Genomic DNA, 17398 nt, shown 5'->3' with positions numbered 1-17398 from the left:
GGTGGGGGGGGGGTCAGCATCTCAGCCTCTTCTCCCACAGCCTCATGCCCTAAACTAACTTGCTTATCTAATCTGCCTGCATAAAACCTTTCCTGAGCCCTCCATATTGTCTATAAAATATGAAGTCCAAGCCTCTGGGCTTGGCATACCACATCCTCCAGCATCTAACCCTTATTCCCGTTTGTAGCATGTCTTCTCCTAAGTCTACTGAGCACCTCCAAAGTCAACCAGGCCCTTTCCCTCCCTCTTTGGAAGACCTCTCGCCATCAATGTCCATCAAAAACTTACCCAGGGTTCAAATTGCTGAATAACCTGCCATCTTCCAAAGCCTCATAGAAAACATTTTTCCTCTCTTCTCTGCTTCCAAAACATTCACTATCCAGCTACTGTATTTGCATTTATATAATATTTGGGAGTGTTTTGCTTCTCTAACAATATCATAAGCTCCTTAAGAGCCGGATCCAAGTTTCATTATATCTGTTGGTATGACCCTCAAGGCCTAGCATTGTGTACTCAGCCTGTGTACTTACTAAACAAATGAACTCTAGTATACTCTTTCCCAGTCCCATGCTCCCCACTCCTCAGACAACACCAGGGACCAGGCCTCAGGCTCACCTCGAGATCCCACTCCCTTCCTAAGTGAAGCTCCTTCCACCTCCAAGATGAGGCTGGTTACTATCCCCCTCACATACCACAACCACATTTCTTACCTTCTCACTTCCCACTCTCATTCCCTCCTTCAGGCCACAATACCTTGAGGATAAACTCAGGTTCCAAGGGGGCAAGTTCACTACAGACTTCGAAGAGGGAAGCCTGGGTAGGGTCAGCTGCATCTTTCATGTTTACACTTGATGCCAGAGTAGAGCACAGCAAGCTCATTAGAGCCATCTGGGAATTGGGAACGAGAGGGAAGAAAGGAGGAGAGAGGGATATGGACCAACTTAAGAACCCACTCAGGCTGACTTACAAAATCAAGACAGAGGGACTAGACCCCAGATTCAAGAAGACGTTTGTCCAACCAAGAAGTTAGAAAAGGGAACTAGAAAGTCAGAAATAAGAGCTGGGTGATGCCCCCTCCTTCCCCTTCCATCTGTGGAGGGGATCTGGTTCAGCCCTTGGTCACCACTCCTCCGACCCCACCCCAATCCCCCCTCCACCACAATCAGCCTCTCCCCAACTCTGGAACTTTTACCTTCTTTTCCTGAAGGGCCTGGTCAGTGGGCTCAGGACAAGACTCAGAGTCCCCAGGGGTAAGCTTCAGAGCCAGCTCCTCCACCTCCTCCTCCTCTCCCAAGCTTAGACTATAAAAAGGCATTGGAGCCTCTGCCCATTCTTTCTCTTCTGGCTTTTTCTCTTCTGAAGAGGACCAGCGACCCTGGGGATGGTGGCAGTTATTAATCACAGCATGCACCTATAGCCCCTCAAACATAGACAGATCTGAAAGCAGCTCCCTGGGACAGGAAGAGTCCACATCTATCTCCCAGCACCTAAACTCCTTTCCCGTCATACCCCAGTACTGATCTGTCCTGTGGGACACAGTGATCTCTCATTGTCACACACACCACCTCTCCCAACTCAACCTTCTGAGGCTTTGCTCGGGTGCTTCGTGATCTTGCCCCTGCTTTCATCTCCTTATTGATGTCACAGCCTAGGAGCTTGAGGACCCTCACAACACACTTCCTATGATGCTATCAAGGTATTCTGGAGTCAGAAGAAAAAGGGCCAAGTCCCAGATCAATCCTCCACCAACCTTAGAGTGCTTAACCTCTGAGTCTCAGCTTCCTCCTTCCCTGCTACCTACCTGAAGGGGTCGTTAAAAGATTCACTGGGATAATGTATGTATCACTCTTTCAAATTGCAAAGCCCTGAATAGATGTCAGATGGCAGTAGTTGTAATCCTGACAATGACACTGTGAGGTAGATTTTCAATGAGGTAGAGCTCATTTTGAAGGTGAAAAAATTAAAGCTTCAAAAGGTTAAGAGTCTTGCTCAAGGTTATATGGCTTGCAATTGGCAGAGACAGTATAGGGCTCAGATTAGCCTTTCCCTCAGTCCAAATCCCAAGTCTACACAGAAGGAATGTGTGTTTCTCTACTGATTCTGACCCATATAGTAAATGTGCTTATACAGATGTGTACAAGTGGACATGTGTTTGCACATGCACATAGAGGGGAGTGGGCTAGGGTGTAGCAGATGTGTCAAGACCTCAAAAGCACTTGATTGACTCTGCTACTGCAATATCATGCTGGCTTTCCTCCTGAGCAGAGGGTTTCTAAGGACAGCGCCTATTTTCTCTCTATTGTCCAGAATCTCTGAACTAGATATTCAATAAGAGTAATGATGCTGATGAAGACAGCCCTGGGGTAAAGGGCACCTCAGGAAGGGGCTCTGAGGAGAGAAGGTACACAGACACAGAGAAGCACAGAGAGACACTGTGGCACTGAAAGCTAGGGACTGAAGCATGCAACAGACATGGCTAGAGTCAATACGAGTGCCTGGAACTATTACCACAGCCGCTTCCTGAACTGTCTCTGTGGCAGAGATGGATTTCAAGGCCTTGGGGCAGGTCAGAAGGCCTAGGCCCTCTGAGAGGCACGGAACCCTCCAGCTTGGAGGCTCAGAGAGCAGGTGGTTGCTAGTGTTCAGGTTGCACAGATCAGCGTGCACTGGGTGAGATATCTGGAGACACTGGAGCAAGGGGCTGGCAGACACAGTGCTCTTCAGAATGGGGAGTGTAGCCAGGCACCGGTTCTCCAAAGACAGAACGTCTGGGTGGGCAGACACATGCCCATGTGGTTTCTGCATGGTTTTCAGGTCAGGAAGTGTGGCCATGCACTGATTCGTCAAAGAGAGAATGTCTGGGTGGGCAGACACATGCCCATGTGGTTTCTCCATGGTCTTCAGGTCAGGAAGTGTGACCAGGCACCGGTTCTCCATGGAGAGGATGTTTGGGTGGGCAGACACATGCCCCTGGAGTTTCTCCATGGTCTTCAGGTCAGGAAGTGTGGCCAGGCACCGGTTCTCCAAGGAGAGGATGTCTGGGTGGGCAGACACACGCCCATGGAGTTTCTCCATGGCTGGAGCCCCACCGGTATATGCCTAGAAGGAGAGAAAGACAGGTGATGAGCACCTGGCTGTACTGTTTGCACTGGGAGTCTATCTTTCTCACAGCCCTCCTGGTAATGCCAGTGACCTGCAGGCAGAGAACAAACAGTGTTTCTTTTTCCAGGTCTGGGTTCACTCTAAGGATGTATTCAGGGAGTACTCTACAGAGAGAACACAAGGAGTATTCTAAGGGAGAAGAGCAGGGAAAAGGTAAGGCAGAAGCTTAAGAGCAGGGAAGTTTAAAAAGAAAAAACCAAGGGCTGGAGAGGAAAGGGACATGTCTTCTCATGAAGGCATAAAGGAGAGCCCAGGGCTATTGGTGAGACCCCAACATAGTACAGGGGCCACACTTGTAATCTGGACTCTGGATTCTTAGCTCCAGAGGAACAAACATTTTGATCAAGCTGTCTATATTCACCACCTCAACTTTCTTGCCTCCTACCCACTCTTCAACCAACTAAATGGGACTCTACCCCCACTGTTCCTCCAAGGCTGTCCTCTTAGGTAACTAATGGAATTCTTGTTACTATAGGAAAAGACACATGTTGGCCCTTTTCTTACTTCATCTCTCAAGTAGAATATGACACTGTTGATCACTCTCTCATGAAACTCTTTTCCTTTGGCTTCCATGGTGTTACTGTCCTGGTCTCCTCTTACAACTCTGACAACACCTTTTTGGGGGTTCTTTCTCTGCCATTTCTTGAATGTTGATGCTCCTTAGAGTTCTATTCTAATCTCCCTATATACTTTCCCAGGGTGGTCTCACTTACTCTGTGGTCCAAATAACATTTTATGCAGGCAACTCACAAATTTATTCCTTGACCTAGATCTTATCTGAGCTTCATACTCATTTATCCATTTGCCCATTGGACATCTGCACTTGGATGACCTCAAAGGTTCCCAAAACTCCATAGCTCCCAAATGTATCATCTTTCACCCACTCATACCTCTTCCCCAAATCCATTCCCCTTCCTTTGCCCCCTCTGCTTACAGGGGTTTGGAGTGAAACAGACTTGAGTTTGAATCCTGATGGGACCTTGGGCTAGTTACTTAAACTCTCTATGCCTCAGTTTCCTCATCTATAAAACTGAGATAAATACCTACCTCACAGAGTTGATATAGGAATAAATGAGGAAAAATATATTAAGCACTTAGAGCAGTGCCTGGCACTTAGTAAGTATTCAATAAATGGAAGTTATTGTTATTTGTTATTACTATTATCATCCAGTAAACTACCAAATCCTATTGATTCTACTCCCTCAATGTATCTCCAATCTATCCAGCTCTCTCCATTCTGCCGGCCACCACCTTTGTTGAAACCCTCCAGGACCAGCCTGGTGGCAGCGTAGTGATTAAGTTCATGTGCTCCGCCTCTGGCGGCCCAGGGTTCACAAGTTTGGATCCAGGGCATGGACCCACGCACCACTCGTTGAGCCACACTGTGGCAGGCATCCCACATAAAGTAGAGGAAGATGGGCATGGATGTCAGACCAGGGCCAATCTTCCTCAGCAAAAAAGAGGAGGAGTGGCAATCGGTGTTAGCTCAGGGCTAATCTTCCTCACCAAAAAAAGAAAATGAAACCCTCCAGTCCAGGTGGCGCAGAGAATGTAGGTCTGCCTAATGGAGCGCCCTGATACACACCCCACCATTTACTACATCACCTGGCATATTTTATCATGATAAAAACATTATCTTGTTTGCTTATTTGCCTACTTGCTCACTGTTTCTCCTTACTAAAATAAAATCTCTGAGGGTCAGGGCTCCTTTGTCTTGTTCACCTCTGTATGCCCAGCATCACGCACATAACCTGGCTTCTGATCATCTCTCAGCTTCATCTCTTACTCCCATCTAACTCTAAGCTTCAACCACACAAACTCTTCTCAGCTTATGAATTACCAAGGTATCTCTTGACTCTGGATCTTATCACAGGCAGATGCCTGGAACACTCTTCCTTCCACCAAGACCACTCTCTTCCCTAACCCCTCCTTTGCCAGGTCAAATTCTACCTTCATCTCACTCTGCAGGCCTCAATTTAATAGACAATTCCCTGAAGGAGCCTTTGGTGACACCCAGCACCCAGCTGGTTTAGGTGGCCCTCTCTCCGTTCTCACAACACCCTACCTCTTCTATCATAGTACACATCCCCTGTATTGTAATTCCCTGTTTGTCTTTCGTCCCACCAGACTACAAGTTCCTGAGGACAGAGACCCTTTTAGCCTTGTTAGTCATTGTTTCTACAATGCCTAGTCTGTGGGATTCAAAGGCTTTTGAGAATGTGGTGAAAGCTATGGAAGCTTTTCACAGAAACACATGAGTATATACTATTTTGCACTGAATTTTCAGGAAGTCCATCCATGGATCTCGTAGACTCTCCACTAACTGCAAATTAAGAACCTCTGCCTGAGAGAATGCTTGAACTTATATCATTCGGAATGTATTTACTTATTTGGGCAAATGTTTTCTCTTATTTACATTTAAGTATTTTAGGAATAAGTATTTTGTTAAGTCAATCACTTCATTCTTAATATGCAAGAGCTTATGGACAGGAATGTGGAATACTTCCAAGAAGACTTGAACAGACTGACAATCCAGGACGGGAAAAGGACAGTGGATATCTCATTGGACATCAGTGTGGACACATTACATCAAGAATGATGGCCTCTGTGCCCTGTACTCATGTCTTTGCACTATGTAAGCCCCCAGGGAAAGGAGTGGGGAATTTCAGAATTGACTTAAGAAGAGTAAAAGTCCCTGCCTCCCCATCTCTAGTTCCATTCTCCAGAGATAACGACTGCTAACAGTTTTATATGAACAGCTTCAGACACTTTCTACGCATATACAAATATATGTATATGCCCCCACCCCCTGCCTTTTTTTGCTTTACACAAAGAGGAACATACTTTGGACACTATTCAGCACTTAGTATGTCTTGGAGACCTCGCCGTGTTAACACATTAATACCCACCTCCCTTTGAAGTTGGCTGTATGCTAGTGTCCTGTTTAAGCACACCCCAGGCTTCGTTTATTACAAACGGTGCTCGTCCCACCGTGTGCTTATGGCAGCTACTCTCCTTCCAAGGAGCACACAGAGCAGAGACTCATTTGCACTTTGCTCTTCCTCCCGCCTTTGCTTGTGTCCCTCTAGCCACTGTCCCTCCCCTTCCCTCATCCTGCTCTTCTAGCTTTCTCACTTTGCCTTTTCACTTTCCCTTTCACACACCACGACCCCTCCCCGAACTGCCAGGAGGAACCGGGCAGATGCACCGCGCCCGACGCCGGCCCCACCCGAGTCTCCGGAGGTTATCAACTGGCTGCGCCAGGCCCTTGCGCCCGGCTCCCGGCTGCCGAGCCCAGCGCCCTAGACCCAGGGCCAGGGCCAGCTTCTACCTGCGCTCGGACCCGCCCCGGAGCCACCCGGGGCTGGAGAAGGTGGCTGGCAGACGCGGGGCTTCACGGTTCTCGGCAGCAGGATGCCGGACCCGGGTTCCTCGCCTGGCTAGTGGGAAGAGAGGAAGCCGGAGGAGGAGCCGGCCGGGAAGAGGGGAGGAGACTGCCCGCGGGCGGAGACGCGCAGGTCCGGGCAGGGCGCGGGGCCGCTGGGTGCCGAGGGCCTGGGGCTGCCCGCGGGGAGATGAGATGCCCGGCTGCAGTGCGACTGTGGTGAGGGCATTGCAGCTTCTGCTGGGGCCTGAGTTTAGTCTCTCCCCACTCCCTTTTTTTTTTTTCCTTCCTGGTGCTCTTTTCTCCTGCCCTTCAGGCTTCCCTCTTTGCCAATTCCCCTCTCTGGCTCAATTTCATCTCCTTTCTCCTGTCATATCTTCCATAACCGTTTCTTAAAAAAGATTTTGGCATGTTCGCTGCCTAACTGGACACCTTTTTTCCTGGTATCAAAGATAGTTGAATTTTTAATTCATCCGAAAGTCACTTGGTGAAAATAGAAATAAAAGGAGAGGGCAAGTCTACAGCAATGGCTGTAACCAGGTGCAGATATCGATCGAATTGAGGCAGAGGGAACTGAGAGCATGGCCAATGTCCATCTGGGAGAGATCCGTGATTACGAAGAATCTATTTGGAGCCATCCTGAATGGCTAATGCGGACTGTTTTCCAGAAGGTGGGACCAGGCTCAGGAAAGTGACAAGTGACCTGTAGGATAGTAATGCTGGTGCTATTTCATAAAGAGCAAGGTCAAACAGAGAGTAGCAGGAGAAATATGCTTATCTGGGGTAAGACAGATTATCTGTCTTCTGGAAAATATCCCTTTCCTTGGAAAGGGTCCCTTCATTCTCAGGTAACAACTGAGCTTCAGCTCAGAATGAGGGGCATCCTATCTTCTCCATTTATTGAGCCAGATCCCACCTTCCTTCCTTAGATGGCCCCCTTACCACCTACCCCATCAGTCCCAACACTCTCTCCCTCTTTTTTTTTTCCTTTTTTGTTTATTTTATTTTTTTATTGAGGTCACATTGGTTTATAACGTTGTGTAAATTTCAGGTGTACATTATTATATTTCAGCTTCTGTATAGACTGCATTGTGTTCACCACCAAAAGTCTAGTTTCCATACATCACCATACGCATTGCCCCTTTACCCCTTTTGCCCTCCTCCCACCTCCTTCCCCTCTGGTAACCACCAATCTGTTCTCCTTATCTAGGTGTTTGTTTATCTTCCAAATATGAGCCAACACTCCTTTTTTATAACAAATGTTTTTGTCCCCTTTACAATCCTGAACTACAATTTATAAATAATGTATTTTACCTACACACACCATTTAGTTATTTATTTTATTATTATTATTTTTTTTAGTGAAGAGTTTCTTTTTTTTGTTTTTTTTTAATTTTTTGTTTATTGCAGTAACATTGGTTTATAACATTGCATAAATTTCAGGTATACATCATTATACTTCTTTTTGTGTGTATGTGTGTGTGTGCGTGAGGAAGATCAGCCCTGAGCTAACATCCATGCCAATCCTCCTCTTTTTGCTGAGGAAGACTGGCCCTGGGCTAACATCTGTGCCTATCTTCCTCCACTTTATATGGGACGCCGCCACAGCATGGCCTGACAAGCGGTGCATCAGTGCGCACCCAGGATCCGAACCTGGGCCACCAGCAGCGGAGCGCATGCATTTAACCACTATGCCGTGGGGCTGGCCCCTACATCATTATACTTCTATTTCTGCATAGATTACATCATGTTCTAATACTAATTACAACCCATCACTACACACATGTGCCGAATTATCCCTTTCGCCCTCCTCCCTCCCCACTTCCCCTCTGGTAACCACCAATCCAATCTCTGTCTCTGTGTGTTTGTTTGTTGTTGTCATTATCTACTACTTATTGAGGGAGATCATACGGTATTTGACCTTCTGTCTCTGACTTATTTCACTTTGCGTAATACTCTCAATGTCCATCCATGTTGTCACAAATGGCTGGATGTCATCGTTTCTTATGGCTGAGTAGTATTCCATTTACACACACAATTTAAAAATTTATAAAATGTATAAAGAGATATAAAGAGATAGTAGAAGGAAGGTGATTTATTATAAAATACTATGTGTTTATCTATGTAAATATTTGGGCATGACATTCAAGAAGACATAATGTGGTACTCAGAGGCATGCTTCTCTATAAAGAATCCACCTTGAATGTAACAGCTACAAATTCAGCTTATACAGGGATGTTATGATGGTGAGTCAAATACCATGAACATAGTTGCTGATGTGGCATGATTTTCCAAAATGACGAATAATTTTTGGCAAATTTTTGAACAAAGCAAGGTATGGTCATTCTATGATATTCATGGTCGTGGCATTCCTGAAAAGTTCAGTGTATATTAAACTATGCATAAAATGCTTTGTGTTTATGTTTAAGATAAGGTTAGATCCTAATTACAATGAGTTTTCCAACTACCTGAGTGACCGGCAAGTCATTCAAAGTTGTCAGAGATGCGAGAATGTTCCTCATAGTGTAGGAGTGCCCTGCACAGCTGCTGAATGTCTAGCAATCTTGGGCCCTGCCCATTAAATGTCTATGGATAACCCTAACCATTGTGAGAGCCAAAATAAAAAAAAGCCTCCACAAATTTCTGAACCACCTCCTAGGGTGTATATAGGGGAAGGGGAGGAGTTTGAGGAGGGAACACAAGCCCTAGGAAACTTGAAAGAAGAGGCTGTGCAGGGAGAGTACAGTGGGGATATATTGAGAAGGAAGTAAGAAGAGGGGAGAGTCCATATAGGACTTTCCTTCGAAGGCCTAAATCTATAAGGCCTCCTTCCCTTGGAATACACCTTAGATAAATGTCCCAACCTTAGGGCCTCCTGCTCTGTAGCTCTCTGTGGGAACTCCCTGCCCCACCAGTGAAAGAACAGCATGTGTAAGCACTTCCATGCTAGTCCAATGAACATTGAAGCATCTGATCTGAAGAGACCGGTGATGCAGGCTGTGACCACCACTTCCTGATTGACGAGGAGGATCTAGAGTTTACTTTCTGGTTGGCTGCAGCAGCAAAGAAATTCAAGGAGAGCAAGGCCTGGACTTTGGAACTGCTGGAGATCTTTAAAAGATTCCAAAACCCAGCCCATGCCCCAGATCAATTAAATCATAATCTCCAGAGCAGGACCAAGACTTCAATAGTTTTTGAAGCTCCCTAGATGATACTAATATTCAGACAAGTTTGAGAACCTCTGCCCTAGGGTCTTGCTAATCAAAGTGTGGGCTGTGGACCAGCAACGTCAGCATCACCTTGTTAGACATGCAGACTCTTGAGCCCCACCCCAGACCTATTGAATCAGAATTTGTAATTTAACAAGATTCCCACATTATTCCCACTCATGTTCAACTTTGAGAAGCACTGATCTAGGCCGCGGGACGGGTCCTGGAGTCTGCATTTCCAAATACTGAGGGCTTGCTCAGCAATCTGTGTTTTAACAAGCTCTCCAGGCAATTTTGATATATGCTAAAGTGTAAGAACCCCTGAGTAAAACTAGGATTCTTGCTCACCCCACCTCGAAAACTTCTGATTCAGTAGGTCTGGGATAGGACCTGAGAATTTGCATTTCTGGCAAGTTCTCTGATAATGGTGACCCAGGGACCAAATTTTGAAAACCGCTGGTCTAGAATGATTACCCAGACAGAGACAGTAACTACCTACCCCACTGCAGTTTAATAAGAATGCCCTGCCACACCTGAATTATATATATAACTGGGCCCAATTCCCAAAGATTCTGTTTCAGTCGGAGAGCCACTGACTGATCCCTAAAGTATACTTCAGTTGGATTTTGAGGGAGCCAGATAAACTATTTCTGCCCTGCAACAGAGAAAATCTCTCAATTGGCAAGATGTTTACAAAGTCAAAATTCAGCTTTTCTTTCCAGTGAACAGTGCTAAATGCACATTGCCATTATTTGTTCCTTTGAGTCCTGCTTTTCTAAACTAGACATTCTCCTTGTTTTTTTTTTTTTCTTGAGGAAGATTAGCCCTGAGCTAACACCTGTGCCAATCCTTCTCTAGTTTGTTTATGGATCGCCACCACAGCATGGTTGACGAGTGGTGTAGGTCCGTGCATGGGATCCGAACTGAATCCGAACTCGTGAACCTGGGCCGCCAAAGCAGAGCATGTGGAACTTTAACTATTTGGCCACGGGGCCAGCCCTAGCCAATCTCTTGAGTTTAAGCAATGTTTCTTCAGATTACTGTCATTGATTAAATCAGAGAGTTTTGCCAGTCAAATAACTATACCAGAGCTGAGGTGGCATTCTGTTCCCCACTGGGTTAACTCGCATGGAGCTATCTTATTTTCCTTATTTCCAAGTTCTTAGAAGACGACTCCCTTTGTCCTCCATATACAGACTACACCCCTAACTATTGATCAGCGACATTGAGCTGCAGTGTCCAACTGATTAGTGTAGTGTCCAGACTTATTCCTCTCTGGGGTAAAGGAGTGCCATCCCCTCAGCCCTTAGGAGCCCCTTTATTAACGGCCCTATGATTATTAAAATTGCTCACCTCTTCTAGTCAGTTTTATTGCACACTTTTTGTCCTCCCCCACTTTGATTCAACAAAAATCTGTTAGGCACCTATCAAGTACAAAGGGTAGAATGTAAAATGTATATAACATACCTTCTTCTCAAGGCTTCATGGTCTTATGAAGGAGACAGACACATGCAGAAGGCACAAAAATACAAGGCGGATTATGAGAAGTGCTGTATTCCACTAAGGGAGGAAATACAGGGTTGTGTGGGGGAGGGACCTTGAGTAACTTCCTGGAGGGAATAGACTTTGAACTGGGAAGGCCAGGCCTCTGATAAGAAGCTGAGAGGGTGTGAGCACCCGGGGAACATAAAGGCCTTGATTTCTCCTAATTTTTTTCTCCTTTATGAATAATTACATTTAGGTTCACAGCTTGTGTTTCTGCTCAGTCTAACCACTGCCAACTTCAAATCATCACACAAGTTGTGATACATGGCCAAGTGCTTACTCAGGAGCACTCAGCCTCCTAGAGCAGCTCTTCTGGGCCATCTGACAACTGCAGAAACCAATCAGCAGGTTACAAGAACTACAGGGCCTTCTTCTTTCTGACTCCTCTGACTCAAAACAACCTTGCATTCTGTCTCCAGCCTGTTGACATGTACTAACATCTCTGTTCACCTTCCTTCAAGGGACATTTCCACTGTAAGCTTTCCTTCCCTGACTTGTCTCCCTTACCAGGTATGGTAGATTAAAGTAGGCCACCAATTCTTTGATTCTCCTCCCATTGAGAAGTGGAGTCTGATTTCTTACTCTTGAATCTGGGATGATCTAGTGACTTGCTTGACCAACATATGTGGCAGAAGTGATATTCTGGGACTTCTAAGGCTAGGTCAAAGGAACCTTGCACCTTCTACCCAGAACTCTTGGAATACTCCTTCTGAGGGCCCTGAGCAGTAAGTCCACATGGACTGCCACATGGAAGAAGCCATATAAGTGCTTCAGTTAGCAGTTTTGATTGAGCTTAGGTTCGTAGCCATCCCCCCTAGGGCACCAAACATGAACAAAGGTGTCTTGGATCCTCCAGACCAGCCCATCTACCAGCTGAATACAAATAAGTAACTTCCATCAATGAACATGGAACAGAAGAATCATGTAGCTGAACCCTGCCTAAATTTAAGTGAAACCAATGACACATAAAACCATGAGAATTACAGTAAAATGGTCATTGTTTTAAGTCACTAAGTTTGGGGGAAGTTTGTTATTCAGCATTAGATAACTGGAACACTAGATCTGCAATGTTTAAGGCTAGTTTACATAGGATTGTGTTGTGGTCATCTCACTCTCCTTAACCCTTTTAAATCACCTAATTCCTAACACACTGGTACTGTGCAATGGTTCCATGTATGGAATTGCTCACCTTGGGAGGTGGATTAGCTAAGGTAGATGCCAACCTATGGACAAACATATCTACCTGGACAAGGAGACTCATACCCATGGAATCGATTACACTCCCTCATCATTCATTCAAGAAATATTTGTTAATTGGTATCATCAAGTTAATCAACATCCAAACCAACCCCTGGGATGTATGCAGTAAGGTCACATTTCCCTAAGAGCTGTCCAGCCCCAGAGTTAGGGTCAACAACTACAAGGAAACTCTGTGGTGATCTGTAAAGTTCAGCACCCCCTCCCACCCTTGTGCCCTAACATCTGGTCTTTGTAATCTGGGAAACAGCCCTGTTTCTCAGCCTACAGAGGTATTGGGAAGAGGTCTTGACACAAGACAATGAACAGATTTAATATGTTGTTCCTGTATATTCTTCTGTCTTTTGCATAAAACTTTAATATCAACTTCCATGCCCTCTTGGGACATTTGTTAAAGAGTATTAGCACTAAATAACCCCTGCTGTCTAAAATTCAGTCAACGGGTAACTTCAGTACTTGCTCCTTGCATATTAGCAAACATATTTGAATGGACTAAGTGGTCAGAAGCCATTTTTGGTGGCAACATTCTACATTTGTAGCCACAATAAAAACTTACGCAAATTAACTACAGAAGTTACTATGGCTGGCACTAGCCAACCTCATTATCAGAGCACTAGCCTGTGAGTTCCCTTTCTTAGGCACACTCTGGAGGCTGCCGTAAAACCAGCTGGACCGGTGCAGCCATTTAGGTGATGAGGGGCTGGCATTGTTACTTTAGCTTTTGGCAAATCCATAAAGAGAAAACGTGAAACCACCTGGTCTATAGGGGAGGGGCTAGAACACATATTACAATCAGATAACCTCTTGAGACTGCCTCTTGTGAGGGCCTGGGAAGGGGAGTTCCATGCTGTGGTCTAGTGATCCTAGAGGCTCTAAACAGAGCCTGAACAATCCTGCCTGTAGCTTGCTAGTCACAATTTAGCAGTTGGAGACAAACAGCTATCGTCACTTTCCTAACTGCTCATTCATTTCTTGCTGGATGGTGAGTTCAAAGGGTTCAGATGACTTCCCCAGGTTGAAACAGCCAGTCAGAGACAGAGCTAAGACTAGAACACAAATCTCTTGATTCCCAGTCCAGCGATGGCCACAATAGCACCTGCTCCCTCTGACATTTTGTTAGCATTATTGCCTACAGAAGGCCACTGTTAAAATGAACTGTTGCCCTTTTCATGAACACATTAAAAAGTGTGTCAGCAGTCCACACATCTTGGAAGATGGGGCCTGCCTGAGGAGTACAGACTCATGTCAAAAAAGTAATCATATTAAAACATGATCAGGACACCTGATCTCACAAAGGATTTGAGTGCTGCTTCTGGGTGGACAGGGCATTTCGAAGGAAACTTTGGATGTCAAAATAGTGGACTTGGGGGAACATTTTAATGGCTTGGAGGAAGAATGAAACAAAATATGGGAACTAGGATAGTCCCTGGAATACTTGGCCACCATTTAGAGTAATCTAAGATGGGGGTGGAGATGGTATAATATAGTATAGTAATTCAACGTGCACTCTGGAGTCCAACAGATCTATGTTTAAATCCTGCTCTGCTATTGATGAGCTGTGTGACGTAGGCTGCAGAAGAAAATAAGGTAAATAATCTCATAAACCCTGAATGCAGCAAGAGACTGGTGCTTGAATCTGCAGTAAGATCAGATGATGCTGATACTGTAAAGGGCCCAGTCAAGGGCCTCCATTTGAAAAGTTTCACCTGGTGTATCATACTTGTAACACATCCTACTAAATGAAACAGATTACTGGAAGGAAGAATCCGTTGCTCTGGCTGAGCCTCTTTGAAATTCACAGCTAGGATGTGTTACAGAAGTTGGATGTTAGACTCCTCAGGACAGTGTCTCTAAGCCTCCACTGCCATTTATACCCTCTAACTGCTCCCACTTGTAGAGTTCAAGTATGAATTTCAGGAATAAAGCCTGCCACTCTGTGGAGGTGGATCTACATCGAAGAGGTGGCATAATAAAGAAAGTAGGCTCAGAAGTCCTTCTACCTGAGTTTACATACATGCTCAACACTTACAAACAGTGTGACCTTGGGTGAGTAAATTCACTCCTCTGAGGTTCAGTTTTCTTATCTAAAATGAGAATAGGGGGCCAGCCCAGTGGCATAGTGGTTAAGTTCAGCACGCTCTGCTTTGGCAGCCCAGGTTCCCTGGTTCGGATCCCAGGAACAGACATACACACACCATTCGTCAAGCCATGCTGTGGCGGCAACCGACATATAAAATCGAGGAAGATTAGTACAGATGTTAGCTCAGGGCCAATCTTCCTCAAGCTAAAAAGAGGAAGATTGGCAGCGGATGTTAGCTTAGGCCCAATCTTCCTCACCAAAAAAAATAAATAAATAAAATGAGGATAATAATAGCACCTACTTTTTGTGGGTCGTATTGGCATTTAAATGAGATAATGTATATAAAGCACTGAGCACACTGCCTAGTACATAGCAAGCACTTAAACAATGTCAGCTATAATCTCAAGCAATCAGTTCTTCCCCTGTTAAGAGAGAGCTGGCTTTCGTCAGTAACAGTATGCTTAAAAAGTATGCATTGGGGTTCAGATTGCCCATCTGGTGATGAGTCAAGCTGGTATACAGTTAGAAGACCTTTAGCCCCCTAAATGCCTTGGCTGCAGCTGGAGTCCAGATGAACCCACATCCCTAGCTCAGGAGCAATGTCAGGCTGGAGTAGCTGGGGATAAACCTTATATCCTCTGTATGGCACTCATGGTCTCAGGGGCTTGTCACTACAGCACATTGCCCACCTTGTTTGGCATCATCTAGCTACCTGATCTAAAAGGACGTGGCCTGGGAACTTGATTTACAGACTACCAGGGCACACTCTTCCAAATGTGCCTAGAGGTCCTTAGGACTATCCCAAACTCCAGGGCTCATGACTGTAATAACACTCTTGGTCCTTAGGTACAGATATGACACTTAGAGACTGCTCTCTTGAAAAGCCTTCCTCTTCATTATCCAGACGGTGCCACATGCCTTGGCTTCCTACACTGTATAAAGAAGAGTTTGAGGGCCAGCCTGTGGCTTAGCAGTTAAGTGCGTGCCCCGCTAAGGGGGTTCGGATCCCGGCCGTGCACGGACGCACCGCTTCTCCAGCCATGCTGAGGCCGTGTCCCACATACAGCAACTAGAAGGATGTGCAACTATGACATACGACTATCTACTGGGGCATTGGGGGAAAAAAAAGGAGAAGGATTGGCAATAGATGTTAGCTCAGAGCCGGTCTTCCTTAGCAAAAACAGGAGGATTAGCATGGATGTTAGCTCAGGGCTGATCTTCCTCACAAATAAATAAATAAATAAATAAAACTGTTAAAAAATAAATAAATAAATAGAGTTTTAATTACATGATCTCCAAAATCTCTGAACCTGAAAGACCGTGATTCTATTAAACAATATGTCTGTGCAGTTTTTCACTCTTTTGGTTGGACTTTGTTGCTTTTACAGCCCGGACCATCTTTCTGGGTAAATGATGGTGCTTGGTTTTGCAGCTAGTAGGATTTTCATGTGACTTTTACCTTCCTATTTTTTTTTTCATTTTTAAATATTTCTGCTATCAATCTTTCAGGTGTCCAGGATATAATACATATAATATATCTGATAGAGAAAATATTGGGAGAAGAGACCAATTAGGTTTCTATTTCAATAGGTCAGAATTACATGATGAGTCAAGTGAAGAAAAAAGATAAGAGGAGAACAAGCTCAAGATGATTACTAGGAAGAAGGGGAAATGATGGTGCCAGCAAAGCGGGATGAGTCTGAACTGAGGATAGTGGTACATCCAAGTGGAGGTGAGGGCTCATGAAAAAAATAAAACTAGAACCCAGGTGAGTCATTAAGGCTTGAGCTAGAGGAGAGGTGACTTTCTGAAGAGGAGCGTAAAGCGGGATAGATAAAGGACCCACATAGCCAACGCACTTATTGGTACTAAACATTAACCTGCATGCCGAGTCCTATCCAGTTCCCGAGTCAGTCTTGAAAAGATGGGAGCAATAGTAGAAATTCCACCCTCACCTACAAAGGAGGCTGAAGGAAGAGTGTGGGGGGAGCTACGTATATAAAACACCTTGGCTCATTATCTGATTGACCAAAGATAAGAATCTTGGGCCTCTAACATTCACCACACAATAGCCTAAGTCCTGGATTGCCATGACTGTCCATTCTGTAGGAAATGGTTTCTGTCCCAATTCCTGATTCTCACTCCACTTCCCTTCTGGGGTCAAAATACTACCCCGAATCTCAGTCCACATGGCTAGGACGAGGGCCACAACTTGTTTCTTGGCCTACATCAGGCGCCTCTCACTGAAGAATAGACCCTCGACTAGTGTCTTGCTTCAAATCAGAGAACTCCTCCTTTCTTTTCACTCCATCCTCAATTTAAAAACTAAATAATGGGCCAGCCCCAGTGGCAGTGGTTAAGTTTGGTGTGCTCTGCTTCAGGGACCTGGGTTTGGTTCCCAGGTGTGGACCTATACCACTTGTGGCCATCGTGGCGGGTGACCCACGTACAAAATAGCAGAAGATCGGCCACAGATATTAGCTCAGGGTGAATCTTCCTCAGCAAAAAAAACAAAAAAACAAAAAACTAAATAATGAAAGCTAGAGACTTCTGCAACTAACTACCCCCATCTGCATACTTTTAGGCTGGGCTGTCAGCTTCACCTGAGATGGAGCCACACCCTCGTGGACACGATGATTTGGCTTTCTGCCACCTCTCTGCATTGGAGAAAGAAGAGAAAGCCCAAGAGAGCGTGCTACCTCTGGAGTCAGGGGAGGAGAAATTTTGAGGGTAAGCACCCGTTTTCAAGTCAGTCAATTC

The 17398-nt window shown here is 45.3% G+C and overlaps 1 protein-coding gene across 1 annotated transcript in view; it reads right to left on the bottom strand.

Annotated features, from left to right (window-relative positions):
• The window catches only part of TEP1 (telomerase associated protein 1), a 36590-nt gene extending 29988 nt beyond the window's left edge, over positions 1 to 6602 (bottom strand). Inside the window, exons 1-4 of the mRNA XM_004421317.3 lie at positions 6494 to 6602; positions 2509 to 3099; positions 1193 to 1375; positions 754 to 888 (exon numbers count right to left, since the gene is read on the bottom strand). Coding sequence (XP_004421374.1) covers positions 754 to 888; positions 1193 to 1375; positions 2509 to 3075 — 885 coding nt within the window. The 5' untranslated portion in view covers positions 3076 to 3099; positions 6494 to 6602. The remainder of the gene's footprint in view (positions 1 to 753; positions 889 to 1192; positions 1376 to 2508; positions 3100 to 6493) is intronic.
• Between the last annotated feature and the right edge of the window lie 10796 nt (positions 6603 to 17398).

This window comes from Ceratotherium simum, chromosome 3, assembly GCF_057802395.1.
Source record: "Ceratotherium simum simum isolate JZ-2026a chromosome 3, ASM5780239v1, whole genome shotgun sequence".
In the NCBI taxonomy this organism is placed as follows: Eukaryota; Metazoa; Chordata; class Mammalia; order Perissodactyla; family Rhinocerotidae; genus Ceratotherium; species Ceratotherium simum.
The sequence above is the reverse complement of the archived record's forward strand: the minus strand, read 5'-3'. Positions and strand labels throughout refer to the sequence as shown.